This window comes from Triturus cristatus, chromosome 7 (genome assembly GCF_964204655.1).
Source record: "Triturus cristatus chromosome 7, aTriCri1.1, whole genome shotgun sequence".
Taxonomy (NCBI): Eukaryota; Metazoa; Chordata; class Amphibia; order Caudata; family Salamandridae; genus Triturus; species Triturus cristatus.
This window is the reverse complement of record NC_140590.1, coordinates 90,659,135-90,685,736: the sequence shown is the minus strand read 5'-3', so window position 1 is coordinate 90,685,736 and position 26,602 is coordinate 90,659,135. Positions and strand designations below refer to the sequence as shown.

The window sequence follows — 26,602 nt, the reverse complement described above, 5'->3', positions numbered from 1 at the left end:
TGTTCACCAGGATAAACTCAGACTTAGTTTGAAATCCTCATGATGATTTGTCTCCAACAAGACCTGTGCTCATGAATTGCGCAACCCACTTGAGCGATTGTCAAACTCGGAAGCGGAAGCTGCAGCAGCTGCTGGCCACTCTTCTGTTGTCATTCCTGTGTGATCGCCTACTGGACTACGCCGCGCTGCATTGTGCCACTCTGCTCTACCCCCACCAGCAAACCTTCGACCAGCACTCCAGTTTTGATCTGGGAGCCGGAGCTGGAGCAGGACCCCCCTCGAGACTTTCCAGTTGCTCAGTAGGAGTTGTTTAGGAGGGGGAAGGTGGCAGTGGTGGAGGGAGGCCTCGGAACACCATTGGCAGCAGTGGTGGACCCACAGAGAGGCTCCAGAGAGAGAGCCACAGAGAGGCTTTCGGCTCAGGGATAGGGACAACAGGCAACCCCCCCAGTGGTTTCTTCCAACAAAAAGGCATGCAGGCCAATAAAGCTGAGCTCTGAGTACTGTTCTGGGGAGGTGGGAAGTTGGTACTGAACCAGAGCACTCAGAGTGAGGAGAACACTGTGAGAGGCCATCTTCACTGGGTGCTAAGTTTCGGCCTCTGAGGTGAGGGGGTATCAGGAAGTTAGTAACACGAATCAACATAGGGGAAGGTCCAAGGGAAAAAGATTTTATAGACCTGCAGGTTGTGTTTCCCTTAATTCTAAACACTATAACCACTAAAGCAACCTGGGTCTAGTGCTGAATCAGAAAAAAGACCAGGAGAAAATATATCTAACTAATCCGACATCTCTTTTAGGAGAGAACCCTTCTAGGACAGGACCCATCAATCACAGGAGGGTGGTGAATTTGTCATCATTTGGGTCTGTATATCTCAATATAACGAACCAGGTCTTGACATAACGACCTGGTAACGTACAAAGAGAATGTAGCATAAGAGGGTTGCTGTCAGATCTCCAATAATATCCGAAACATCGTTATGCCCTCTAGTTATGAAAGGGATCCTAAGATACGCAGCACTAAATGATATAGGTGAAAATAAAAATGGCTAGAGGAACTCAAATGTTCTTTAATCGGTAGAGTGCCTCTGTCATAATTAAAAAGCAATATGGCAATTTAGCACAAATAATTTGTCATTATGCTAGTGTCCATAGCAGTACGGTCGACATGTTTCTGCCCATTCTGATCTATAAAGTATCGGGGCTTTCTTCAGGACCTTTAATGCTGCTGTGATTTAGAAAAGTGTAAAAAAATGATTTAAGTGAAAAGTTCTTAGATAAAAGAATCCTACCGCACCGGTCAATTCAAAAGATATCGAAACCGGATACCTAGGAAAACAAACAGACGGATGAGAATTACAATCAACCTGGTATTTTTTGAAACAGCAAACGGTCATCTCTATTCAACGACACTGACAAGAGCATACAATGATGCTTCAAAGCATTTAATTACTGTATTAAATTGCACTTACCCAAGATTATTGGGTGATGCCCTCACCTCAACATGGTCTGTACTCAGGGAAAAAGGGCCCCGCTCTGGTAAAAGAGGAAGAAAAATAGCAGGCTGCTAGTTAACATGCCTAAAATGTATCCTCCCATTAGACAAGGCTAGAAAAAATGGACATAGCCCAAGTACTACAAAAAATATGTGGATAGTGGCGACATGGTCGTAATCTGAGCATTAGCTCGTCTTAAAGCTGTGTAATATATCAGAAAAATGGTCTGAAAAAACACTCTCTGACTAGCAGTACTTTACAGAGAATGCGGCGTTGGAAAAAGCTCACCAAAGTGTAACAATCACACACATGACTGACGACTAGGTAGTTTGCCAAATACATACTGTCAAGGCAAACGCTGACATTCAGAATGATTAGAACGCAAATAAAGGGTTAGCGCTGAACTTACCTCTCCGTCGGTACCCCGGGGCGGTCTTTGAGTAAAGACCGGAGGTACCGGCGAGAAAGGCTTCGCGTTTTTTATAGCAGAAGGACCTCAATTGATTTCAGGTTCGTCCGTTCCCACGGGTGGCCAAGTAAGTGCCTGTTAGGATACTGAATTCGGCACGCATGTGTAAAGAAATGACACCCGTTAGAAGGCACTTCATCTCTGTGCGCATATGCGGCACACAGCCGCTAGTCTGCTACAGCTTCTAAACCTCCGTATAGCTTAAAGGACACAACAGGAAAGCGCATGTGTGTAGAGGGGACACACCATCTAATATGTACTAACACTATGTCCTGAAAAAGTTTAGACCCTTCAAACAAAGAATATAGATTGCGAAAAAGGAAAATAGGGTCGGGTTCTATCTAATTGTCATATGCTCTAAAACGATAGAACTATACCAACAGCCAAGGAATGTCATCATTTAACCCCACTATATCAGAATGTAATCGATGTACCCATTTTTGTTCTCTGCGTAAGAGAAAATGTTGAACATCTGCAATGTGTGGAGGAATGTAGGGTTGTTCTAAAATAACCCAATGCAAGTCAGTCTCTTTGTGGACGGCTGTAATAAAGTGACTCGTGAGTTTGGTAGCACTTTTCTTGCACCGTATAGTGCTCTTGTGTTCTGAGATCCTCAACTTGATCTTGCGAGAGGTCATACCCACATAGTTTTTTCCGCAAGGGCATTTTATCAAGTAAACAACCCTTTCACTGTTACAATTGGTGTGTTTACTAAGGACCCAAGGTCTGTTTGTACCAATATCTACCTCTGTTGTATGCGAGGTCTGGGGGCACACTGAACAGTTCCCACAGGGAAAATGGCCTTTAACCGGGGGTAAGCCCCATAATGTGGTATTCACAGAATCTCTCATTAGTCTGGGACGTGTGTGTATTAGCTGGTCTTTTATGTTAGAGCTCCTCTTAAAGGCAAATAGAGGGGGAGGTAAAACATTCCCTTCAATTTTGAGCACTTTCCAGTTCTTTAGAATGCTCTTCTTCAATGCGTTAGAGTAACTGCAAAACGTGTTGACACATGTAATCCTATTGTCCTCAACAGTTGGATTACAAATTCTCTTCTCAAGGAGGGCCTCCCTATGATTATTCGCAGCCCTTTTCATTGATGTTTTGATGGTTCTCTTAGGATATTGTCTATCCAGAAGTTGTGATGAAAGATGGAAGGCATGTTCTCGGTATTTGGAAACGTCGGAACAATTCCGGCGGATTCGGAGAAATTGTCCGAATGGCAGATTCTCCCTCAGAGCTCTAGGATGGAAGCTCTGAAAGTGTAATAGGGAGTTACGTGCCATCGGTTTTCTGTACAATTCCGTACTAAGCACTCCATCATTAGAGCCAATTAGCAGGTCCAAAAAGGGTAGGTTCTCCTTCGAGAATTCACAAGTGAATTTCAAGAATACGTTCCTGTTGTTTAACCAGGAGTGAAAGTTCTTGATCGTATCCATGGAGCCTCTCCATATGACTAAGATGTCATCTATATATCGTTTCCAGGTCAAAATATGACCTAGAAACGGATTGGCAGTTGACAAAATCTCAGTCTGCTCAATTTGATGAACATACAGGTTGGCTAAAGAAGGAGCAAAAATACTCCCCATGGATGTTCCGGAGATCTGTAGAAATAACTCATCCTCAAATTTGAAAAAATTCTCCTTCATAGCCAATGTTGCACAAGACATGATGAATTCAACTGGTGTAGGACTCTTCAAATCCACTCCTTCTAAGAGCGTTTTAACAACAGACAATGTCTCATTCTGTGGGATACAAGTATATAATGACTCCACGTCAAAGCTTACTAGGAAGTCTTGTGTGATGTCAAAAGGCATCCCGTCTAGGATGCGTAACAGGTCTTTTGTATCCTCAATATAGGTAGGCATTGTTCTCACAAGCGGTTTTAGAAAAAAATCTGGTTTTAGAAAAAAATCTACAAAGGTAGAAAGTGGTTCAAGGAGCGACCCTATCCCCGAGATTCTGGGTCTCCCTGGAGGGGGAAGCACTCCCTTATGTATTTTTGGTAATACATAGAAGTATGGAGTCACTGGATATGTAGTTTTCAAAAAAAGTGCCTCATGATTAGTAATCCAGCTCTGTTCCAGTGCACCATCTACCAGGTCTCTGATGGTAGCCATGAGTCTCTTAGTGGGATCCAATTTGAGAAGCTGGTAGAACTTGCCATTGTTAAGCTGTCTCTTACACTCACATCTATATGCTTCTGAGTCCATGATGACCGTGGCTCCCCCTTTATCCGCAGGTTTAACAGTGATCGACATATCATTTGATAATGTCCGGAGAGCAAAGCGCTCATTCTTTGACAAGTTGGAAAATTGTCTGTTCTCAGTTTGAAAGAGAGTTTCGGCATCTCTCAAAACAGCCCTCTCGAAAGTGAGTACTTCTGGTGGGACTAAATGAGTCGGTGGAATGAATGTGGATCTAGGGCGTAAACCAGTATTTGTAGTGCCTTCCTCATCACTTTCTTGGGGTTTATCTTTAAAGAAAGCACATAGTCTAACTTTCCTGAAAAAACCAGCTAGTTCTTGTCAGGTCTGGAACGAGTCTCCTTTGTATGTGGGAACATACCCGAGTCCTTTCTCTAGAACATTAGTCTCATCAATGGTGAGTGACCGTTTACTTAGATTGACAATCAAGCTGTCGCGTTGCTTGGGCCTGGTAACGCAGGGTCTTTCTGATTGCTCCGTGTGCGAGACGACGGGGGGCTCCAATGGACATTGGATTGAGCTGTTCTTCTCTTGCCTCTGGAGCGGCGTTGGCCTTGTCCTAAAAAAGGCTGCTGTTGGAAATTGTCTTGATGCATCGGACCTGGATACATCGGATGTTGGTAGTAGGGCTGCGGAAGTGGTTGGCCTTACGCCAGTGCTGCTGTGGTACACTGACCCAACCTCAGCCACTCATTCGAAATCAACATCAACATTTCCATTGACTTTACCATTTTTTGCTACCCTTCTGTTACCCTTTACATTGTCAGACACTAGCTGCCAGCCTCAAGCCACCTTTTTAAAAATACAACAGCACAGCACTTCAACTAGATTAAATATCAGTAAGAAAGTAGAGAGGATATCAAACAATAAACCTGCCTTTCTCCTAGAGAAGCCACCAAGACCTCCAGCATCCACGTCAGCAGTCACATGTCAGTAATATCTCCATCCCCAAAAATGATCATACTACTGGAGACACCTCGGTAGTCCTGAAGATTTTCCTTAGTAGTAAAGCAACATTTGCTTCCCCATGGACCTCAAGCGAGGCAACATTTACCAAGACAATTTGAAGCTCTCACACAGGTTGCATAACTCAATGCACACTTTCGCCATGAGCAAAAGGAAAGTAAAGCCCTAATAAGAAACTAGCAGCAAGTAAGGATCACCTCGATTTCCAGACTATAAAAGCTCCAGGACTCAGGCCAGTGTCAACTTAAATAAGTAAATATTTCACTAGAGCGGCAAGTTAACAAAGGGAAAGATCTTAGAAACAAACATACAGCTCCTTGGTCCATGTGGCTGAACACGCTCCAGCATAGAATGAGTGCAGCAGAGAAATGGGGGAAGGTCGGAACATCAACCAGTCAATGTGATCTAGGAAAAGACGTGCCAACTCCTGTCCAAAATTAGTGGAGCAACTTTCAATAATTGAGCTATCTTCCACATCCATTTCCATTGATAACAAACAACCTGACCTGTGGTTGATATAACGGAAACCTGCCCAAAGCTTCTGTGCCCTCACTAAACCAAATTGTCAACTCCAAACCTAAGACAGTTAACACCGGGGGGGGGGGGCAGGTACACTGAGGGCGCAAGACCACCGGGAGGCTGCAGAGGATGAGGCTGTTGGGAATTCTTACCTCCCTTAGAACAGCCTTGGACTACCAACTCAGAGAGATGAAGTGACTTATTTATGGAGCGCATGACTGCCCAGTTTGACCCCACTGAATGAACTAGCTATAACCAAGAAGAAAGGGACAATTGTAATGAAAAGGTTACAGAACAATCACACAGCAACAATGAGCATCACCTCCAAACTAGCCTCTTACACCACAACTCAATATTAACATCAGTAAATTTGACTCTGGCCTTTGCGATTAATGCACTTACATGGCAATCACACAAGTTAGAGCTACAAATGGATATCATGCAGACTACTATATCAATTGTAGACATGGCAATAAAAATAAACAGGCTGGAAGTAAAGCTTGAGTCAGTAGGCGACACACGTCAGTGCCTGCTATTCATCGAGGAACATAGCTCTCTACCTGAATATTTTTTTAAATCCCACCTACAATAAAATATATTGTTTTATTTAGCATTTATTGAAAATTACTAAACTTTATGTATAAAATTAATTTGTATTTCTTTTTTCAGAACTTAAAGGTTAAAGTGAATTAAAAAGTTTTCAAAAGTAATAAAAATATGAAACAATATTTATTTTTAATATATAGATTTGTAAATATATATATATATATATATATAATCACTTAAAAAACCATAGGTTTCACATATGTTATAGTTAGGTGGATATTTCACTCGTAAAAAAACAATGAAATTCCCCCGTTATAGTTAGTTCAGATAACTATAACTCGCGCGCCCGCAATCCACTGCTCATGACATCACATATTACATCACTCATGACATGGTCAGTGGCATCACTCATGACATCACTGATGACATCATCCTTGTGATAGAGTGGCGGTCGCGCGAGTTATAGTTATCTGAACTAACTATAACGGGGGAATTTCATTGGTTTTTTACGAGTGAAATATCCACCTAACTATAACATGTGTGAAACCTATGGTTTTTTAAGTGAATTTGCAAGGTTTTTTAAATGCTAATTCCTAACGATAACGTGTGTGAAACCTATGGTTTTTTCAGTGAATTTGTACGTTTTTTTAAATGCTAATTTATTTATGTATTATTATTTTTCTTATATATTTATCTTACAATAAACTGGGTGGTGCGCGCACGGTGCACGCACCACCGTGATTTAAAAATAATATAAAAATTCTGCCTTCGGGGTCCTTCAGGGACCCCCTGACAAAGGCTAGGGGGTCAGGAACTCTCTACCCTGCCCCCTTTTCACGTTCGCCACCTTCCTTTTTCACTGAAAACAAACAATATGGCAGCCGACACTTCCTGATTTCGACCGATTCGAACGTTGACTAACATGTAACCACCAATCAGAATTACGCTCGCGCATGTTAGGGTGCTCGCACGGTGCGCGCACGGTGCGCGCACCCCGCGCGCGTATAGATATTGATATGCTTTTAAATGCTATTTTCTCAGGAAATACTGAACAGATTTACACCAGACCTGCGAAAGGCACTTCCTTGACCTTATGGCTACCTCTCTGCCAAATTTCAAGTAATTCTGTTCAGCCGTTCGGGCTGTAGCTGTGTCTAAAGGTCCTATGGAAAAATACATGGGGAAAACGCGTTTTGGGCCCCCCCTTTTTCTCGGCCCCCGCTTAACGAATCACCCCGAGACTTTCAGGGTAGGAGCTGAACGGAGCGCCCCATTAGTTTTGAAAATTTCGCGAGGATTCGTCAACCGACGCCAAAGTTATTCAAAATAGAATTTTGAGATTTCCTATGGAAACACGATCCTAACTATAACTATCTACTGGCGACCGCCAGTAGATAATATATATATTTATATATATATCTCCACCTCCAAAATGTTCGTTCAGGAACCCGAGCTGCTTTCAGTGGCGGGCCATGGCGGGGTAGCGACTCCCAATATCCAGCACCAATCGTCAACACGTTTTCATAAAAACAATGCCACGGCCTCAAAATCCTTCTCAGCGTTTCAAAGTTTAAATTAAGAGTCCCTGCCCCACTATTTCTGCAGAAGGCTGTTGGAGTTCAAGAGCCCATTTGTAGTGTTGGACTTTCTCCAGACTTGCACTGGGATACATTTGCAACAGTTTTGGGTTCTCTTTGCCTGTGGAAACTTTAGAAATGCAGTTTGTGAATAGCAATAAGCTTACTCTTTTGTGGGTGGGTGGTAATCCATTTCTTAACCCATTGGTAACTGCCCTTAGTCCCCTTACCATTTCCTAAACTCATATTAGCCCCTCTTCTGTAGTAAGTAGTCCCTATTTTCCAGCCACACCCACATGTCCCTCCAACATTTACTACTAAGACGTGGGTTCTCATGTGTAAACATCTCCACAATCGGGGCAGAGATCTCTGCATAGAAAAGATAGGAGTAGTGGAGGTCTAGACTTCTGCACCTAGGTTTGTAAAGAGCATTTTGTAGTAAAAACAATACTACGAACTGCAGTTTGTGAACATATCCCTCAGTGTTGAGACTTTTGTAAGGTCTGATATATGGGTCACAGAACCAGGGTAGCTGCTTGTGACTTCAATGGTGAGCCTGTACCTGCGCTTATGTCAAACCTTTTTAGTTTCTGTGTAGAAATCCCTGTAGAACATGAGTAGAACCTTGTGACTATTGACGGTCAAGAGCTGAATAGGGTAGACTTACTTTTCAGTTTACAGGGCAATATTAGGTCAGGTCCCAGACCAACAACAGAAGTAAACAGAGCTAAGCAACCAGGTTTGGGGCCCAGTAACCCCAGCTATACAATATATGTTCATTAGATGTGGTATCTTCATAAAATAGCATAATGGAAATGGACTGTATAAAAAACTAGTCATGAGTAATGTACTAATCAGCATGTAAATGGTTAATAAAATAGTTAAAGACAATGTATTGTAAATAGTATGAGAACTCATAGCTTAGAAATAATATGCAGGTTGAGTCTACTAAAGAATCAGGGATGTTAGGGAAAATACTTTTGCAGATAGAGACAACACACAATGAATCAGCAGTTTGCAGAGGTCCTGAAGTTCAGGGTTTTCTAAATTTTCAGAAGGGCTGGACGATAAACTCCGCTGTGCTGGTGCAGTTCACAGAATTTTGCCAACCCGCTTGGAATGCAGCAAAATCTCAACCAACTGCAGAGTGGCTGAGTTTGCTAGTGCCCACCCCTACAAACTTGGCATGCTGAGTAAGGAAAGTGAATCATTCATAACCTGGGTCTTCCAGCCACATTGAGCCCTCTGGTAACATGTTCTGAAAGTAGTACTAACAGTCTAGCTCTGTATTGGAACTGCTATTGGCTGTGTGACTTGCTGTTGCCTCTACGATTGTGATTGGCACAGGAGTAGCACATTTCAGGAGCATTACAGGAGCTTCCAGTGGACTTGGGACTGAGATCGAGGAGGAGAGGTCGCCTCTGAGACAAAAGGTTGCTGGATTTTTTACATAAATTTCTATTTAAGACTCAAATCCTCGCCATTACAGAATCTTAGAACATGAGGAAATTGGCAGTATTTTTTGGGGGGAAATAAATGAGGGAGGTACTGTGGGTCTGATTCTCACACATAAATGTTAGAAACTTCCAATATGTTTACTAAATACGTATTAATAAAGAATTGCATTATAACCCTATTTCACAGGCAAAGACTGTTCGCATGGGTAGTCCTTGAGACCCTACTGCACATGCGCATACAGGCAATGGGGACTCAATGAAAAGGGCCCTAGAAGTGAGCTCAGTGATGTGCTGATGAGCCTTTGTCATGCCACCCCCTGCTTCCTGGTGTCCACCGCCAGGTGTCTACCTTGGGGCACAACCACTCTCCAGAGGTTCAACTCCACCCCTGTGGAGTGGATGTGGCTCACCCTAGGCAGCACAACTACTCCTACCACTCCTTGGATCTCGACGGCCCCAGCACATACTTTAGAGCAGACACGCATACCATCCAGGTGAGTCTTGGAACCGTGCACTGTAAGTAGTCGGTATTAAAAGCAGGTTACAGGGAAGGAGGGTCAACTGGCCATGAAAAGAAGAAATACTGGGGTAGCTTTCACCCAATGAAGCTTTGGATCTCGTCTGCCTTTTGCAGATCATTTAGCTGTAAGGGTGAGCAGTTGCACGTTTGACATATCGTGCATCTCGGGAGAATGGTGATGAATGAGTTATGAATGATTATGTGGAATTCTTCCCTACTTGTTAAGGTGTTCACTGGCTCTTTCTGGTTTGTATATTTGAGAATGGTGTTGGGCTAGAGGGTTGAATAGCCTGGTACCATATTTTGCTAATATTATGACGCGTATCATTTTTGAAGCCAGGATGTTCTGCAAAGTAGAGGCTGTCATGCTGTCTCTCAGAGGTATGAGCAAGGTGGTTTGTACAAACTTAGTACTCTTGGAAAACTGTTATCAATGTTAAATGATGGTTCACAGATTCTCAGACTGTTCTCCACATTATTTGTAGGGGTGGGCGGAACTTCACGAATTCTCGCGGAGTTGATATATGACTCTGTGAAATTCCGCGGAGTAAAACTCTGCGAGTTTTGCCCACCCAGAGTTTTCAGTGAGGCCACATTTAATGCTTTCACCGGAGAGATACTTTTTTATATGATTATATTATCTCCAAAATGTGAACAAGGTACATTTCATATATTATAATTGTTCACCAGGATAAACTCAGACTTAGTTTGAAATCCTCATGATGATTTGTCTCCAACAAGACCTGTGCTCATGAATTGCGCAACCCACTTGAGCGATTGTCAAACTCGGAAGCGGAAGCTGCAGCAGCTGCTGGCCACTCTTCTGTTGTCATTCCTGTGTGATCGCCTACTGGACTACGCCGCGCTGCATTGTGCCACTCTGCTCTACCCCCACCAGCAAACCTTCGACCAGCACTCCAGTTTTGATCTGGGAGCCGGAGCTGGAGCAGGACCCCCCTCGAGACTTTCCAGTTGCTCAGTAGGAGTTGTTTAGGAGGGGGAAGGTGGCAGTGGTGGAGGGAGGCCTCGGAACACCATTGGCAGCAGTGGTGGACCCACAGAGAGGCTCCAGAGAGAGAGCCACAGAGAGGCTTTCGGCTCAGGGATAGGGACAACAGGCAACCCCCCCAGTGGTTTCTTCCAACAAAAAGGCATGCAGGCCAATAAAGCTGAGCTCTGAGTACTGTTCTGGGGAGGTGGGAAGTTGGTACTGAACCAGAGCACTCAGAGTGAGGAGAACACTGTGAGAGGCCATCTTCACTGGGTGCTAAGTTTCGGCCTCTGAGGTGAGGGGGTATCAGGAAGTTAGTAACACGAATCAACATAGGGGAAGGTCCAAGGGAAAAAGATTTTATAGACCTGCAGGTTGTGTTTCCCTTAATTCTAAACACTATAACCACTAAAGCAACCTGGGTCTAGTGCTGAATCAGAAAAAAGACCAGGAGAAAATATATCTAACTAATCCGACATCTCTTTTAGGAGAGAACCCTTCTAGGACAGGACCCATCAATCACAGGAGGGTGGTGAATTTGTCATCATTTGGGTCTGTATATCTCAATATAACGAACCAGGTCTTGACATAACGACCTGGTAACGTACAAAGAGAATGTAGCATAAGAGGGTTGCTGTCAGATCTCCAATAATATCCGAAACATCGTTATGCCCTCTAGTTATGAAAGGGATCCTAAGATACGCAGCACTAAATGATATAGGTGAAAATAAAAATGGCTAGAGGAACTCAAATGTTCTTTAATCGGTAGAGTGCCTCTGTCATAATTAAAAAGCAATATGGCAATTTAGCACAAATAATTTGTCATTATGCTAGTGTCCATAGCAGTACGGTCGACATGTTTCTGCCCATTCTGATCTATAAAGTATCGGGGCTTTCTTCAGGACCTTTAATGCTGCTGTGATTTAGAAAAGTGTAAAAAAATGATTTAAGTGAAAAGTTCTTAGATAAAAGAATCCTACCGCACCGGTCAATTCAAAAGATATCGAAACCGGATACCTAGGAAAACAAACAGACGGATGAGAATTACAATCAACCTGGTATTTTTTGAAACAGCAAACGGTCATCTCTATTCAATGACACTGACAAGAGCATACAATGATGCTTCAAAGCATTTAATTACTGTATTAAATTGCACTTACCCAAGATTAATGGGTGATGCCCTCACCTCAACATGGTCTGTACTCAGGGAAAAAGGGCCCCGCTCTGGTAAAAGAGGAAGAAAAATAGCAGGCTGCTAGTTAACATGCCTAAAATGTATCCTCCCATTAGACAAGGCTAGAAAAAATGGACATAGCCCAAGTACTACAAAAAATATGTGGATAGTGGCGACATGGTCGTAATCTGAGCATTAGCTCGTCTTAAAGCTGTGTAATATATCAGAACAATGGTCTGAAAAAACACTCTCTGACTAGCAGTACTTTACAGAGAATGCGCCGTTGGAAAAAGCTCACCAAAGTGTAACAATCACACACATGACTGACGACTAGGTAGTTTGCCAAATACATACTGTCAAGGCAAACGCTGACATTCAGAATGATTAGAACGCAAATAAAGGGTTAGCGCTGAACTTACCTCTCCGTCGGTACCCCGGGGCGGTCTTTGAGTAAAGACCGGAGGTACCGGCGAGAAAGGCTTCGCGTTTTTTATAGCAGAAGGACCTCAATTGATTTCAGGTTCGTCCGTTCCCACGGGTGGCCAAGTAAGTGCCTGTTAGGATACTGAATTCGGCACGCATGTGTAAAGAAATGACACCCGTTAGAAGACACTTCATCTCTGTGCGCATATGCGGCACACAGCCGCTAGTCTGCTACAGCTTCTAAACCTCCGTATAGCTTAAAGGACACAACAGGAAAGCGCATGTGTGTAGAGGGGACACACCATCTAATATGTACTAACACTATGTCCTGAAAAAGTTTAGACCCTTCAAACAAAGAATATAGATTGCGAAAAAGGAAAATAGGGTCGGGTTCTATCTAATTGTCATATGCTCTAAAACGATAGAACTATACCAACAGCCAAGGAATGTCATCATTTAACCCCACTATATCAGAATGTAATCGATGTACCCATTTTTGTTCTCTGCGTAAGAGAAAATGTTGAACATCTGCAATGTGTGGAGGAATGTAGGGTTGTTCTAAAATAACCCAATGCAAGTCAGTCTCTTTGTGGACGGCTGTAATAAAGTGACTCGTGAGTTTGGTAGCACTTTTCTTGCACCGTATAGTGCTCTTGTGTTCTGAGATCCTCAACTTGATCTTGCGAGAGGTCATACCCACATAGTTTTTTCCGCAAGGGCATTTTATCAAGTAAACAACCCTTTCACTGTTACAATTGGTGTGTTTACTAAGGACCCAAGGTCTGTTTGTACCAATATCTACCTCTGTTGTATGCGAGGTCTGGGGGCACACTGAACAGTTCCCACAGGGAAAATGGCCTTTAACCGGGGGTAAGCCCCATAATGTGGTATTCACAGAATCTCTCATTAGTCTGGGACGTGTGTGTATTAGCTGGTCTTTTATGTTAGAGCTCCTCTTAAAGGCAAATAGAGGGGGAGGTAAAACATTCCCTTCAATTTTGAGCACTTTCCAGTTCTTTAGAATGCTCTTCTTCAATGCGTTAGAGTAACTGCAAAACGTGTTGACACATGTAATCCTATTGTCCTCAACAGTTGGATTACAAATTCTCTTCTCAAGGAGGGCCTCCCTATGATTATTCGCAGCCCTTTTCATTGATGTTTTGATGGTTCTCTTAGGATATTGTCTATCCAGAAGTTGTGATGAAAGATGGAAGGCATGTTCTCGGTATTTGGAAACGTCGGAACAATTCCGGCGGATTCGGAGAAATTGTCCGAATGGCAGATTCTCCCTCAGAGCTCTAGGATGGAAGCTCTGAAAGTGTAATAGGGAGTTACGTGCCATCGGTTTTCTGTACAATTCCGTACTAAGCACTCCATCATTAGAGCCAATTAGCAGGTCCAAAAAGGGTAGGTTCTCCTTCGAGAATTCACAAGTGAATTTCAAGAATACGTTCCTGTTGTTTAACCAGGAGTGAAAGTTCTTGATCGTATCCATGGAGCCTCTCCATATGACTAAGATGTCATCTATATATCGTTTCCAGGTCAAAATATGACCTAGAAACGGATTGGCAGTTGACAAAATCTCAGTCTGCTCAATTTGATGAACATACAGGTTGGCTAAAGAAGGAGCAAAAATACTCCCCATGGATGTTCCGGAGATCTGTAGAAATAACTCATCCTCAAATTTGAAAAAATTCTCCTTCATAGCCAATGTTGCACAAGACATGATGAATTCAACTGGTGTAGGACTCTTCAAATCCACTCCTTCTAAGAGCGTTTTAACAACAGACAATGTCTCATTCTGTGGGATACAAGTATATAATGACTCCACGTCAAAGCTTACTAGGAAGTCTTGTGTGATGTCAAAAGGCATCCCGTTTAGGATGCGTAACAGGTCTTTTGTATCCTCAATATAGGTAGGCATTGTTCTCACAAGCGGTTTTAGAAAAAAATCTGGTTTTAGAAAAAAATCTACAAAGGTAGAAAGTGGTTCAAGGAGCGACCCTATCCCCGAGATTCTGGGTCTCCCTGGAGGGGGAAGCACTCCCTTATGTATTTTTGGTAATACATAGAAGTATGGAGTCACTGGATATGTAGTTTTCAAAAAAAGTGCCTCATGATTAGTAATCCAGCTCTGTTCCAGTGCACCATCTACCAGGTCTCTGATGGTAGCCATGAGTCTCTTAGTGGGATCCAATTTGAGAAGCTGGTAGAACTTGCCATTGTTAAGCTGTCTCTTACACTCACATCTATATGCTTCTGAGTCCATGATGACCGTGGCTCCCCCTTTATCCGCAGGTTTAACAGTGATTGACATATCATTTGATAATGTCCGGAGAGCAAAGCGCTCATTCTTTGACAAGTTGGAAAATTGTCTGTTCTCAGTTTGAAAGAGAGTTTCGGCATCTCTCAAAACAGCCCTCTCGAAAGTGAGTACTTCTGGTGGGACTAAATGAGTCGGTGGAATGAATGTGGATCTAGGGCGTAAACCAGTATTTGTAGTGCCTTCCTCATCACTTTCTTGGGGTTTATCTTTAAAGAAAGCACGTAGTCTAACTTTCCTGAAAAAACCAGCTAGTTCTTGTCAGGTCTGGAACGAGTCTCCTTTGTATGTGGGAACATACCCGAGTCCTTTCTCTAGAACATTAGTCTCATCAATGGTGAGTGACCGTTTACTTAGATTGACAATCAAGCTGTCGCGTTGCTTGGGCCTGGTAACGCAGGGTCTTTCTGATTGCTCCGTGTGCGAGACGACGGGGGGCTCCAATGGACATTGGATTGAGCTGTTCTTCTCTTGCCTCTGGAGCGGCGTTGGCCTTGTCCTAAAAAAGGCTGCTGTTGGAAATTGTCTTGATGCATCGGACCTGGATACATCGGATGTTGGTAGTAGGGCTGCGGAAGTGGTTGGCCTTACGCCAGTGCTGCTGTGGTACACTGACCCAACCTCAGCCACTCATTCGAAATCAACATCAACATTTCCATTGACTTTACCATTTTTTGCTACCCTTCTGTTACCCTTTACATTGTCAGACACTAGCCGCCAGCCTCAAGCCACCTTTTTAAAAATACAACAGCACAGCACTTCAACTAGATTAAATATCAGTAAGAAAGTAGAGAGGATATCAAACAATAAACCTGCCTTTCTCCTAGAGAAGCCACCAAGACCTCCAGCATCCACGTCAGCAGTCACATGTCAGTAATATCTCCATCCCCAAAAATGATCATACTACTGGAGACACCTCGGTAGTCCTGAAGATTTTCCTTAGTAGTAAAGCAACATTTGCTTCCCCATGGACCTCAAGCGAGGCAACATTTACCAAGACAATTTGAAGCTCTCACACAGGTTGCATAACTCAATGCACACTTTCGCCATGAGCAAAAGGAAAGTAAAGCCCTAATAAGAAACTAGCAGCAAGTAAGGATCACCTCGATTTCCAGACTATAAAAGCTCCAGGACTCAGGCCAGTGTCAACTTAAATAAGTAAATATTTCACTAGAGCGGCAAGTTAACAAAGGGAAAGATCTTAGAAACAAACATACAGCTCCTTGGTCCATGTGGCTGAACACGCTCCAGCATAGAATGAGTGCAGCAGAGAAATGGGGGAAGGTCGGAACATCAACCAGTCAATGTGATCTAGGAAAAGACGTGCCAACTCCTGTCCAAAATTAGTGGAGCAACTTTCAATAATTGAGCTATCTTCCACATCCATTTCCATTGATAACAAACAACCTGACCTGTGGTTGATATAACGGAAACCTGCCCAAAGCTTCTGTGCCCTCACTAAACCAAATTGTCAACTCCAAACCTAAGACAGTTAACACCGGGGGGGGGGGCAGGTACACTGAGGGCGCAAGACCACCGGGAGGCTGCAGAGGATGAGGCTGTTGGGAATTCTTACCTCCCTTAGAACAGCCTTGGACTACCAACTCAGAGAGATGAAGTGACTTATTTATGGAGCGCATGACTGCCCAGTTTGACCCCACTGAATGAACTAGCTATAACCAAGAAGAAAGGGACAATTGTAATGAAAAGGTTACAGAACAATCACACAGCAACAATGAGCATCACCTCCAAACTAGCCTCTTACACCACAACTCAATATTAACATCAGTAAATTTGACTCTGGCCTTTGCGATTAATGCACTTACATGGCAATCACACAAGTTAGAGCTACAAATGGATATCATGCAGACTACTATATCAATTGTAGACATGGCAATAAAAATAAACAGGCTGGAAGTAAAGCTTGAGTCAGTAGGCGACACACGTCAGTGCCTGCTATTCATCGAGGAACATAGCTCTCTACCTGAAGTATTTAGCTCACTTTGTCACTAACCTAAAGAACATCCAGGCACCTTCCAACACCACGACTTTGAACCACCTGCTCAGTCAACAAGGTTGCAGCAGTAAACCACAAGATACAGTGGATGTGATGCCTGATGTAGCAAGGGGAAATAACATCTTCACCCGCACCATAACAAAGAGCTATGATCCATCAGTGGCAGAAATACCCTGCACTGGCTCCAAACACCCTGGTACACAGACTGAAAGTATATACACTGAGGCCCAAGTTACCGACAAACCACTATCTCGAAAGGCACAGAAGTGCTTGAAAAAATTCTTAAGAACCAGCATTATATAGACAACGAGGATCTCCCTGTGAGGACAAGGAGGACAGTGATTGAAAGGTCCATGACGCCTCAAATGCAGACCAACTAAAAATCCGGAATTAGGAAGGGCCGTGTTTAGGCCATCTCTTCCTAATACCGAATCACATCGGTATGTATAAATGTTTTGTGAGCATAAATGCTGTCGCAAAGCATTCACATTTTTCCACCACCTTCAACTAGGTGGTAACCCATTTGCAAATGGGAAGGGATCCCCAAGGGAGCCCTTCCCCTTTGTGAATGTTTGTAAAACAAATCTTAAAAGCAGGCAGTGGTCCCAGGGACCACTGCCTGCTCTTAAAAAATGAAAAGAAAACCTTTCCTTTTTCTTTTTGAAAAGCATCTCATTTTCCTTTAAGGTAAACCGGCTGCTTTACCAAAAAAAAAAGTTTTTAATTTAAAAGCAATCACAGACATGGTGGTCCGCTGATCTCACCAGGCCACTATCCCTGTGATTTTTGTGATTCCTAGGGGGCCGCAAATTGCGGCCTACATCATTAATATTCATGAGGTAGGTCATTTACGCAAAATGTGTACTACACACCTTCATACATTTCATTTTGCAATTTCCTAATTGTGAATCCTTGTGATTCGCAATTAGGAAATCGCAAAATGGTATCTTCATACATCTGGCCCTAAATGTTTAAGGTCAGCCTGTGGTGCTGAGCATGTTCAGCATGTGTTGAAAGTATCTAGATGAATCCTATAAAGAAGAACAGGCGCTGTAAAAAGTCTATTATAAGCAAAAAAAATGTTTGTGTAGTATTAGCTGCAGGAGAGGATTTTCTAATTTTGATCCAAACCTGTTTCCAAGTAGAAATAGGCAAGGTGACTTGAGGGTCAGTTTACGAAGCAAGTTCTACTGGTAATTTAGGACAATTACTAATTACATGTTGAAGGAATAAATATATAGAAGAGGTTTTTGGATTTGCATATAGAAAGTTGGTTAAATAAGTGCAGAATGGTGGACTAGAGAGGGCAACAGACCGAAAAAAGTATATGATTGAGATATGGTATTTTGAAAGAGCATAAATTCATGAGAAGAAGTAAATGATAAACCAAACATTGTTGAAACTTATGAGAAAGAAATCAAAGAATCATTATTATACAATTATTTAACCCAAAGTAGCTCTTTAGTTCTCCAAGATGGCCAGGAGAGAGGCCTATTATTTAGTTGTATAAAACGATTGTGCCAGATTGGAGACTCCCAAAAAGTTTCTAGATTTGTCGGGTGATTTGGAATAACAGAAGTCAATAGTTTAAATGTATGTCGAGAAATGAGGGCACATAGCTTCTGAGCATAAAGTAGATGATTTCAATAAATGAAAATGGAGAGAGCAACTCTCGTTTTAAGTCTAGCCATAATGGAGTAAATAAAGAAGAAGAAGAGATCCAATGAACAGATTGCTTTGAAATAAATGCTTTATGATAGTTGGCAAAATCTGGAAAATTCACCCCCACCTGCTTTAGGACGCTTCAATTTGGAATAGAAATAGTAAACAAATATTAGGGGTTAACATTATTTTAATTGTAACTAACCTGCCCCACCAAGATAAGTATACAGGGTACCATCTAGAAATTAAGGAGGCAATCTTATGAATGCACACATTTAAATTAATGGAAATAGAAGTAGTAAGAGCTTGAGTGAATTGGAGACCCAGATATTTAATTTGAGTAGGGCACCATTTAAAATTGGAAAAAGAGTGGTCATGTATAAAAGTGGATGTATTTAATGGCAACATTTCTCATTTGTTAACCACAATAAGAGCTGCTCCTAGTAAGGAGACCACTATGAAGTTTGGGTTACATTGTGAGTAAAGCCATCTCACAAAATGTAACGGACTGGTCTCACACACCACCTGCTGTCATGCTTCATCATTGACCAGTCCTCGCCCTCTAAAAACCCGGTTTGATAGAAAGCGGGCATACACCTGACGACAGGGATGCACTTCTAAACTAAGTGGGGGCCCGTGAGAAAGTGAGTGTGAATAAAAATCATTATAGTTATCAAATTATGTTTTAATGTGGTTGGTAACTATATGTTATTAAAATCAATAAACCGTTTATGGGGAAATTATTGTCCCCTAACCGTAGTGTAAGTGGTCGACATGTTTCTGCCATATTGGCCCAGGTGGGCCCAGGGCATTCATCAGGACTTAAGTGTAAAGAAGGGGGGGCTCCGTTCTTACCAACTGATGGCAAGAAGATACTACTGGGCGGGTGTGACCTGTGTCACTCTCCACTATTGGATGGCTTCCAAGTTCAAGCCTGTAATAGAAATTTGAAAGGAAGAACATGTAACAACAAACCTTGGTCACGGTGAGGTACTGAACACAATACATGCACTGATTCAGTAATAAGTGAGTGACTACTCGTGTGACATGTGACGTGGATGAAGTGAGACAGGATCTCACTGTTCTTACCCTAAATACCAAATCTACTTGCCCCATGGGAGGCGGGGAGGGGAAATGCCTGTTGTTAAACCCTGTAAAGAAAAACACACAGACTGCAATCGGCGTGAAAATGTGGTCTGAGGTAAAAAGGAAATTAACTTAAAACAATCAATCACAGTAACACATGGAGGACCAAACTTCATAGTGGTCATAGTGGTCACCTACTAGGAGCAGCTCTTATTGTGGTTAACATTTAGTGTTGGAGGCTGCTAGCTCCTGAAACCCCGCACCTCTTGTTCCCTTCTTCATGCATTGTGGAGCTCATGTGTAATTATAACATTTCTCTTTTGTCAGTATTTTATTTATAACCAAAAACCAGATTATAAGAAGCAACCTCTGACGGAAAAGCAATAAGGTTTTGTCATAAATAACAAAATATCATCTGCAAATGCGGCTAGTTTGATATGTTGAGCATTGTAGGAAAAACTGTTGATAAGGGGGTTTGTCTAATTTTGGACATAAAAGGTTCAAGTTCTGGATTAAAGAGAAATGGAGACAGCGGGAATCACTGCGTAACTCCCCTACCCAGAGGAAAGAAAGCAGAAGTGAGACCATTAGCGCAAATGGCAGTTTGTGGGGACGGGTACAAGAGAGAGACTAAATTAATGATTTTGGGACCAAAACCAAACCAACAGAGAGTATGAATTAAAAAAAGACCAATTAACCCTGTCAAAAGTCTTCTCAGCATCTAAAGCAATGGCTGCCAAGGGTTCAGGGAGGTCAGCAGACTTAGATATTGTTACACGTCAGGCTACCTGTGCCTTATCCTTATTTCCTATAAACACACTACCACTCCCATAATGCATTATTCCAGGAGGCAGGGATGTGTATCTACCCATATTGCACTGAGAAGAGCTCATTGGTTAATGGGATCTTTTTTAAATGAAGCTCCTCCCTGTGTTCTTTGCTTGGCTTACTGAACTCTAGTGGACCACGCCGTTCTGCCTGACTCGGATTTCCTCAATCCTGTGTCTCTGTACTCTGTGTTCTGGCCCCTTGGATTCTGTGTGAGACTCTGTGTGCACGCTGGCAAAGTGCTGTTGACATCACCTCTGCATAAGAACGCTGGAATACCTTCTGAGGACTTTTTTTGGTATCTTGTTCTCAGCCTTTTTCCTTATCCCCCACGGACCCTGGAAAACACACACTCGTTGATTGCGTGCTCATTCCCTTCATTTGACAGCGAGACACCGAGGATTCCTCTCCCGCTGATTGAGCACCGTACCGCGCTGTTAGTTCCGCATTCGTACCTTTGGTTAAAAGCGGAGCGCTGAGACCCCGAGCATTCAGAAGCACTGCTCGCACGTTCTTCATTTTCACCAGCGCCCTTCACCCTGAACCTTCTAACAAGCTCTGCACGCTTCCTTCGTCGACCCCTGTGGCTGCGAGTAACAAGGCGCAGCAAAGATTTCATTTCTCTGCACTCGTGAATGGAACGGACTCCATTTTCCTTTTTCTTGCAGGGCAATCATTAGACACAATCAACGTGCAACGCATGGATACTTTTTTTGTTTATGAAACTTACGAACATTAAAGAATGGGCAGTGCCTTTTTTTTTAACAAAGAAAAGAAACTTTATTGAACAATACTATTTCAAAATACAACTGCTCTATGACAAACCTGGCAACATATGCCCTTCTAATTTTTTATATTCTTTTCGAAAAAACGACTTGCATCATCCTTAAACTTTTATTGGATCTGAATATTGAAGAAGTTATTCTTATTTATGCCTGTGTAAGTATGAGGGGGTACACAACATTCCTTCCTACGTAGAGAGTATTCACTACTGCCTTTTGTAATTACTGTGTTTAGACTGCAGGGATTAACACTAGATTTCTCCCCTCTCTTCCTGTTTGTTATTTTACTTTCTACAGTGCTGGATCGATTCCCCTGTACCTCCCTTCCTGGATTCGCTGGCCTTGCTGGTGGTCTTCCGGTGATCCCTTGATTGTCCCTGCTCTTCCGAAGGGTATTATTCATTGTTCAGGAGATTCTTCTCTTTCTAGAGATGATATTACCCTTGGGGAGAGTTGGGGCTCGCTCTTCGCTCCCGTGGATACTGGCATTGCACTAATCGGTCACAAGTAAGTCATAGTGCACGTGCAACAGATATAACATCAAAGAACAGACATGTGTTGTCTGAAAGGTAGCTACCTGATACAAACCCTGATTGCTCCTTCCTGAGAAGATTGTGCAGAAGGGGTTGTAATCTAGTGGCCAGCACCTTTGCAAAAATGTTATAATCTAAATTGACCAAAGAAATGGGTCTGTAATTTTTTTTAGCAGTGCAAATCTTTGCCATCTTTCAGGATAAGACAAATAAGTACTTCGAGAAAAGAACGAAGGGTGGGCGTAGTGGGCGTAGTGGGGCTACGTGAAGCAGCACGTAGTGTGCCCAAATCTACGCACACTACGTGCTCCGCGTAGCCCCACTACGCGCCACCCGCCTCCCGCCCGCCCTCCTTTTAAAACATACCCTAATTGTAAATTAAATAAAAGTAAAGACACTTACCTGAAGCGCGGCGTCTCCGGGGCTCCCTCTTCCTGGTTTCCAACTTCTTCTGACAAATGAGCATGCGCGGACGCCCGCATAAAAGTAACAAAATTGATCCTGAATATCCAAGTCAATGGAGTAAGTATGACCAATATCATCTGTAATGAATTTGTCAATAGTCTGGTTTTTTTATGATACTTTGCTAGCAACTTGCCAGATTTATTTTGACCACCATAATCTTTGGCACTAGACGTAAGAAGATAAGATGAGGCAGACTCAGTGGATACTTAGTTAAAAGATAATTTAACTTTAATACATTGTTGCAAGGAAGGCTGTGTACGAGAAGTGTAATAAGTATGTTCAAGGCGTTTGATGTTCTGAAGTAATGTTTTGGAGTGAGCCTGGGATGCTTTCCTTTATTTGAGACACAATTTATAATAAAGTCTCGAGCTGAAGTTTTAAAAGCATCCCAAATGGTACAGAAGGAAATGTTATATGAAAGATTACAATGAAAGTATTCATAAATACAGGAAGTGAAGGAGGAATCAAAATTAGTATCCATCAGTAAAGAAGTATTGAATCTCCACTGTTTAGGACTGTCACGTTTAGGTGAAAGATCTAGTTGAATTGACACTGGGGAATGATCAAAAATTGATTAAAATGGTGCCTTTAGCTGCACTATGGAGAGATTGGGTAAGATGATGGGAGAGAAAATATGATCTATCCCAGATTGTGTATGATGAACTGAAGAAAAATAGGTGTATTCCCTCCTGGAAGGGTTGCAGAGTCGCCAAGCATCTGTCAAGTGATGCTGTCTAATTGCATGTACAAATGCCTATTGTGATTTGTTGGGGATATAGTGTGCTGAAGAGAGCCTATCTACAGTGGGATCAACGCAATTAATACAATCCTCTCCTAGTATTAAATTATCATCTCAATGCTATAAGAGTTTCTGGGCAATAGTGGACCAAAACTGACAATCAGGAGTAGTAGGACAGAGCCGAGATTATAGAACGGATCCAGCTAGTGTGGTTTATATAGAGTTTATGCTGCTCCTTAACTATGTATTTCCCTCTTCTGCTTGTTTGATCTTCTGTTACTTGCCTATTTTACTTGTGTTTTTTTATCTTTTCTGCTGTGTTCAGCGCTTTGTTACCCTTGGACCATGTTCGCACTTTACAAAACTATTTAAATAAATAAATAAACAATTTGGAAGGGTGCTCCTTACACACCACTTACGTTGCAATTCAACAATAATTTCTAACCCATTTTACAATTTGAAAATAATTTCCAAACTGTAAGATAGGTTTTGCACATTCATAAAAGTGACTTTGCAGTCAGAAACCCTGTTCCTATCTCATTTCGGGTGGTTTGCAAGCACAAAAACCATTTGTACATCTGCTCCAAAATCTCTAGTCATTTTTAATGTGGGAAACAAATACAAACTTTAAAATGTGTTGGTGTCTACTGTTTATTGCAAGTGTTTACCCACAGTATGCCCACAACTTGCCTAGATGAGCAGATGTATACACAAATAATGTTTGTAATGGCAGTATTCAGGGTAATCTCCCATTGTAGGACTGCATAATTTTTCACATTAGAAAAAATGCATAACTTCCATTCAGGAGAATGTTTTTAGGACACTTATATTTTCTAAAATAACCCTGTCTTTCCTAACCTACCCCAAAAACCCCAGAAGCTGCATAATCCGGGGCCTTACAACTCACACGTCTGGTCCTCTCCTTCCCAAATCCTACTGCTGCTGCCCACCCACATACCTTCTTTCCCCCAATGTGTTGTACCTCCTCAACAATACAGGGCTCTGTTGTGTTTTGGATAAATCTGTGCTATATAAAACCTTATACACACATATATACATATACTCTTTCTTTTGGCTTCCAGTCCTAGCCGATAACCGCACAAAGAATGGGGTGGTCTGTCCATCGTGCTATGAGACCCATGTATTCAAGGAGTGTGAGAGCAACACCACAATTATGGAGTGCACAGGCATTGAGGAGCAATGCTTTTCTTTTATGGGCAGCCTCCGTGAAGCAAGTAAGTGCCTATAACCATGATTAGTAGCAATGGTGAGTTAATGCAGCGGAAACTACAATTTCCGATAGTACACAGACACACATCGACTGTGTGAAATACTAGATGTTCATGTGCCTAATAGAGAGTAAGGGAATGTATGCCATCATTCTTTGGGAGCACACAATTATTCACATATGTCACATGGTAAGACATGCTGAAGAAAAAAACATGTAATCTACCGCAACAGAGGCTGCATTGGTTCCAAAGGCGATGCACCAGTTCCAAAAGAGATGTGCCGATTCTGTTCCAGCGACAACAGCGATGTGTTGATTCTGCTCCCGCAGCACAGGATGCATCAGTTTCCCTGGAGCAGACACCTTAGGCCCACTGTCATGGGTCTACGAATAGGGTGGCCCCACTTGGCAGGGCAGACTCACAGATAGCTGAGTCCAGGTGCAGGAGCGGGGTGGTTGAAAGTCTTTAATGCCCCTGAGACTTCAGATCAGGAGGCCCTCACGCTGGCCCTTGGAGTCACTCTGGGTTCAAGTGATGCAGGTCCAGTCCTCCTCATCCAAGCAAAAGAGAGCAGTAGGTAGTAGGGCAACACAGCAAGGCAGAAGTCCAGCCAACACCAGTCCAGCAGAGTAGCAGTCCTTCAGCAGCATAGCACTTCTTCATCCTAGTCACACGCCCAGAGATGTAGTGAAGTGGTGGGGTCAGAGGTCAAGTATGTATACCAGTTTGGCCTTTAAAGTGGGGGAGACTTCAAAGACAGGCCTTTGAAGTGCACAGAGGTCTTGTACTTCCTGCCATGGCTCCAGACTCACTTTAGGTGGGTATTCAGCCCTTTCTGTAGGGACAAGACACAGCATATTGAGGTGTAAGTGAGGCTGAGTCCAGCTCCTCCCTCCCATCCTCCCAGGATGGCCTATTAAGTCACATCTAAACTTCCATTTCGAGTGGCTGTCCAGCTAGAATACACAAAGCCCAGCTGTCACCCACTCCAGACAAATGATCAAGGACAGGCAGCAGGAACCAAGTCGCTAAAGTAAGAAAATGCAAACTTTCTAAAAGTGGCATTTTCAGAATTGCAATTTAAAATCTGACTTCACCATAAGTTTTGTGTTTAAATCGTGATTCCAGAAGACACCAGACTTGAGCGTCATATCTCTTCCTGTTAGACATAGGGTTTCTAATGACTGTGATGGAAACCCTGGTCAAACAGTAATCACAAGCCTTGTCATGGTAAGTCACAAACACACCCTTAATTGGCCTGTGCTCACCCTCTGGTAGCATGGCACTGAGCAGTCAGGCTTAACTTAAGTGTAAAGTATGTGTGCATCACTTCAAACAGTAAAAAAGTGAAAACATCACACGAAAAGATTCCACACCAAGTTGGAAAAATAGCTCCCAAATTAATAAATAAAAGACCAAAATGACATCATTCAATAAGTAGAACTTGAGATATGATTTGTAAAAGAATAAATTGTAAAATATCTCTTAGAAGCAATAAGTGCTTATTTGGGATAGCTGGATACACAGACCCAATGAGGCCTGATGAAGAAGAGTACCTTAATCCTGGTTGTGATAACGAAGATGCAGGGTGCCACCAAGTGGTTCGTTGGTGTCAATCCCGCAGTCAAGGTGATGTGTCAATTTTCTTTACGAAGCAGCAGTGATGCAGCGGTTCCGAAGGTGATGTAGTGGTTCCAAGATGTGACAGCTCAGAAAGCGATTCCCGATGTCTACATACAGCAGAGGTGATGCGCCGATCTTCTCCATGCAGAGCTGCCTTGCTGCACCGGCCCACGCCAAAATGCCATAAATGAGGCCCATTAAGTGCAAGAAAAAGTCACTTACAAACTAGGGGGGTTTCATCCTCAACTTTGTACTACCTTGCAAAAAAGCTCATAATTTCTCATAGAAAGATAGGCAGTGCCTTACTCCAGTAGATGCAATATGTAAAGCTTGCATCTCATAGTATATTCTCCTATCTTTCAACATCAAAGCGATGCTGGCCTCATCTGAACATCACAGATATTTAAGAAGAGGGACACCAGGATCATTTGCCGTATTTAGTAGGACCTATGCGAATGTCAGAAAAAGTAAGGGAAAACTGGCATAAAACTTGGAAAATAATAGAGTAAATCATTAAAAGCATTAGAGCGTTATTCAAATTGCTTCCTAAGCTCCCATGAGCCTTACAGCTGGTGATTTAGCCAACCAATCGCAGTGACTCTCATGAGGTTATGTAGACAGGCGTGTGAGCATCTCATCTAGCTGAGATTTTAGGTTCAAAATATTTAAATGCTTTTCTTAAGTGAGAAGACAACACAAAAAACTGAACATTATTGGTTTATATATAATACAAATATAAATAACAATAAAATGCACTTATTACATTATAAATATACCTACAAGATGTAATTGTCATGAGTATACTAGAAAATAAATGTTGAATAAAGAACAAACAAGTGCTACTTCTAATGACATTGGCTTCAAACTACGGGGATTATTTATGAACCCCTTGCGCCGCCGGTGCGTGACTTTTTGTGATGCATCGACAGTGTAAAATATGCGCCACACTGCAACATATTTACAAAGTGACG

General features: G+C 42.4%; 1 protein-coding gene across 3 annotated transcripts in view; it reads left to right on the top strand.

Annotated features, from left to right (window-relative positions):
- The window catches only part of LOC146808895 (uncharacterized), a 403,463-nt gene that overhangs the window by 370,429 nt on the left and 6,432 nt on the right, over positions 1–26,602 (top strand). For 2 of the 3 annotated variants that reach the window (XM_085614249.1, XM_085614250.1), the window contains one exon: positions 23,862–24,014. The exons of the other annotated variant lie outside the window; for it this stretch is intronic. In XM_085614249.1, the coding sequence (XP_085470375.1) occupies positions 23,862–24,014 (153 nt within the window). The remainder of the gene's footprint in view (positions 1–23,861; positions 24,015–26,602) is intronic. 3 annotated transcript variants of the gene reach the window in all.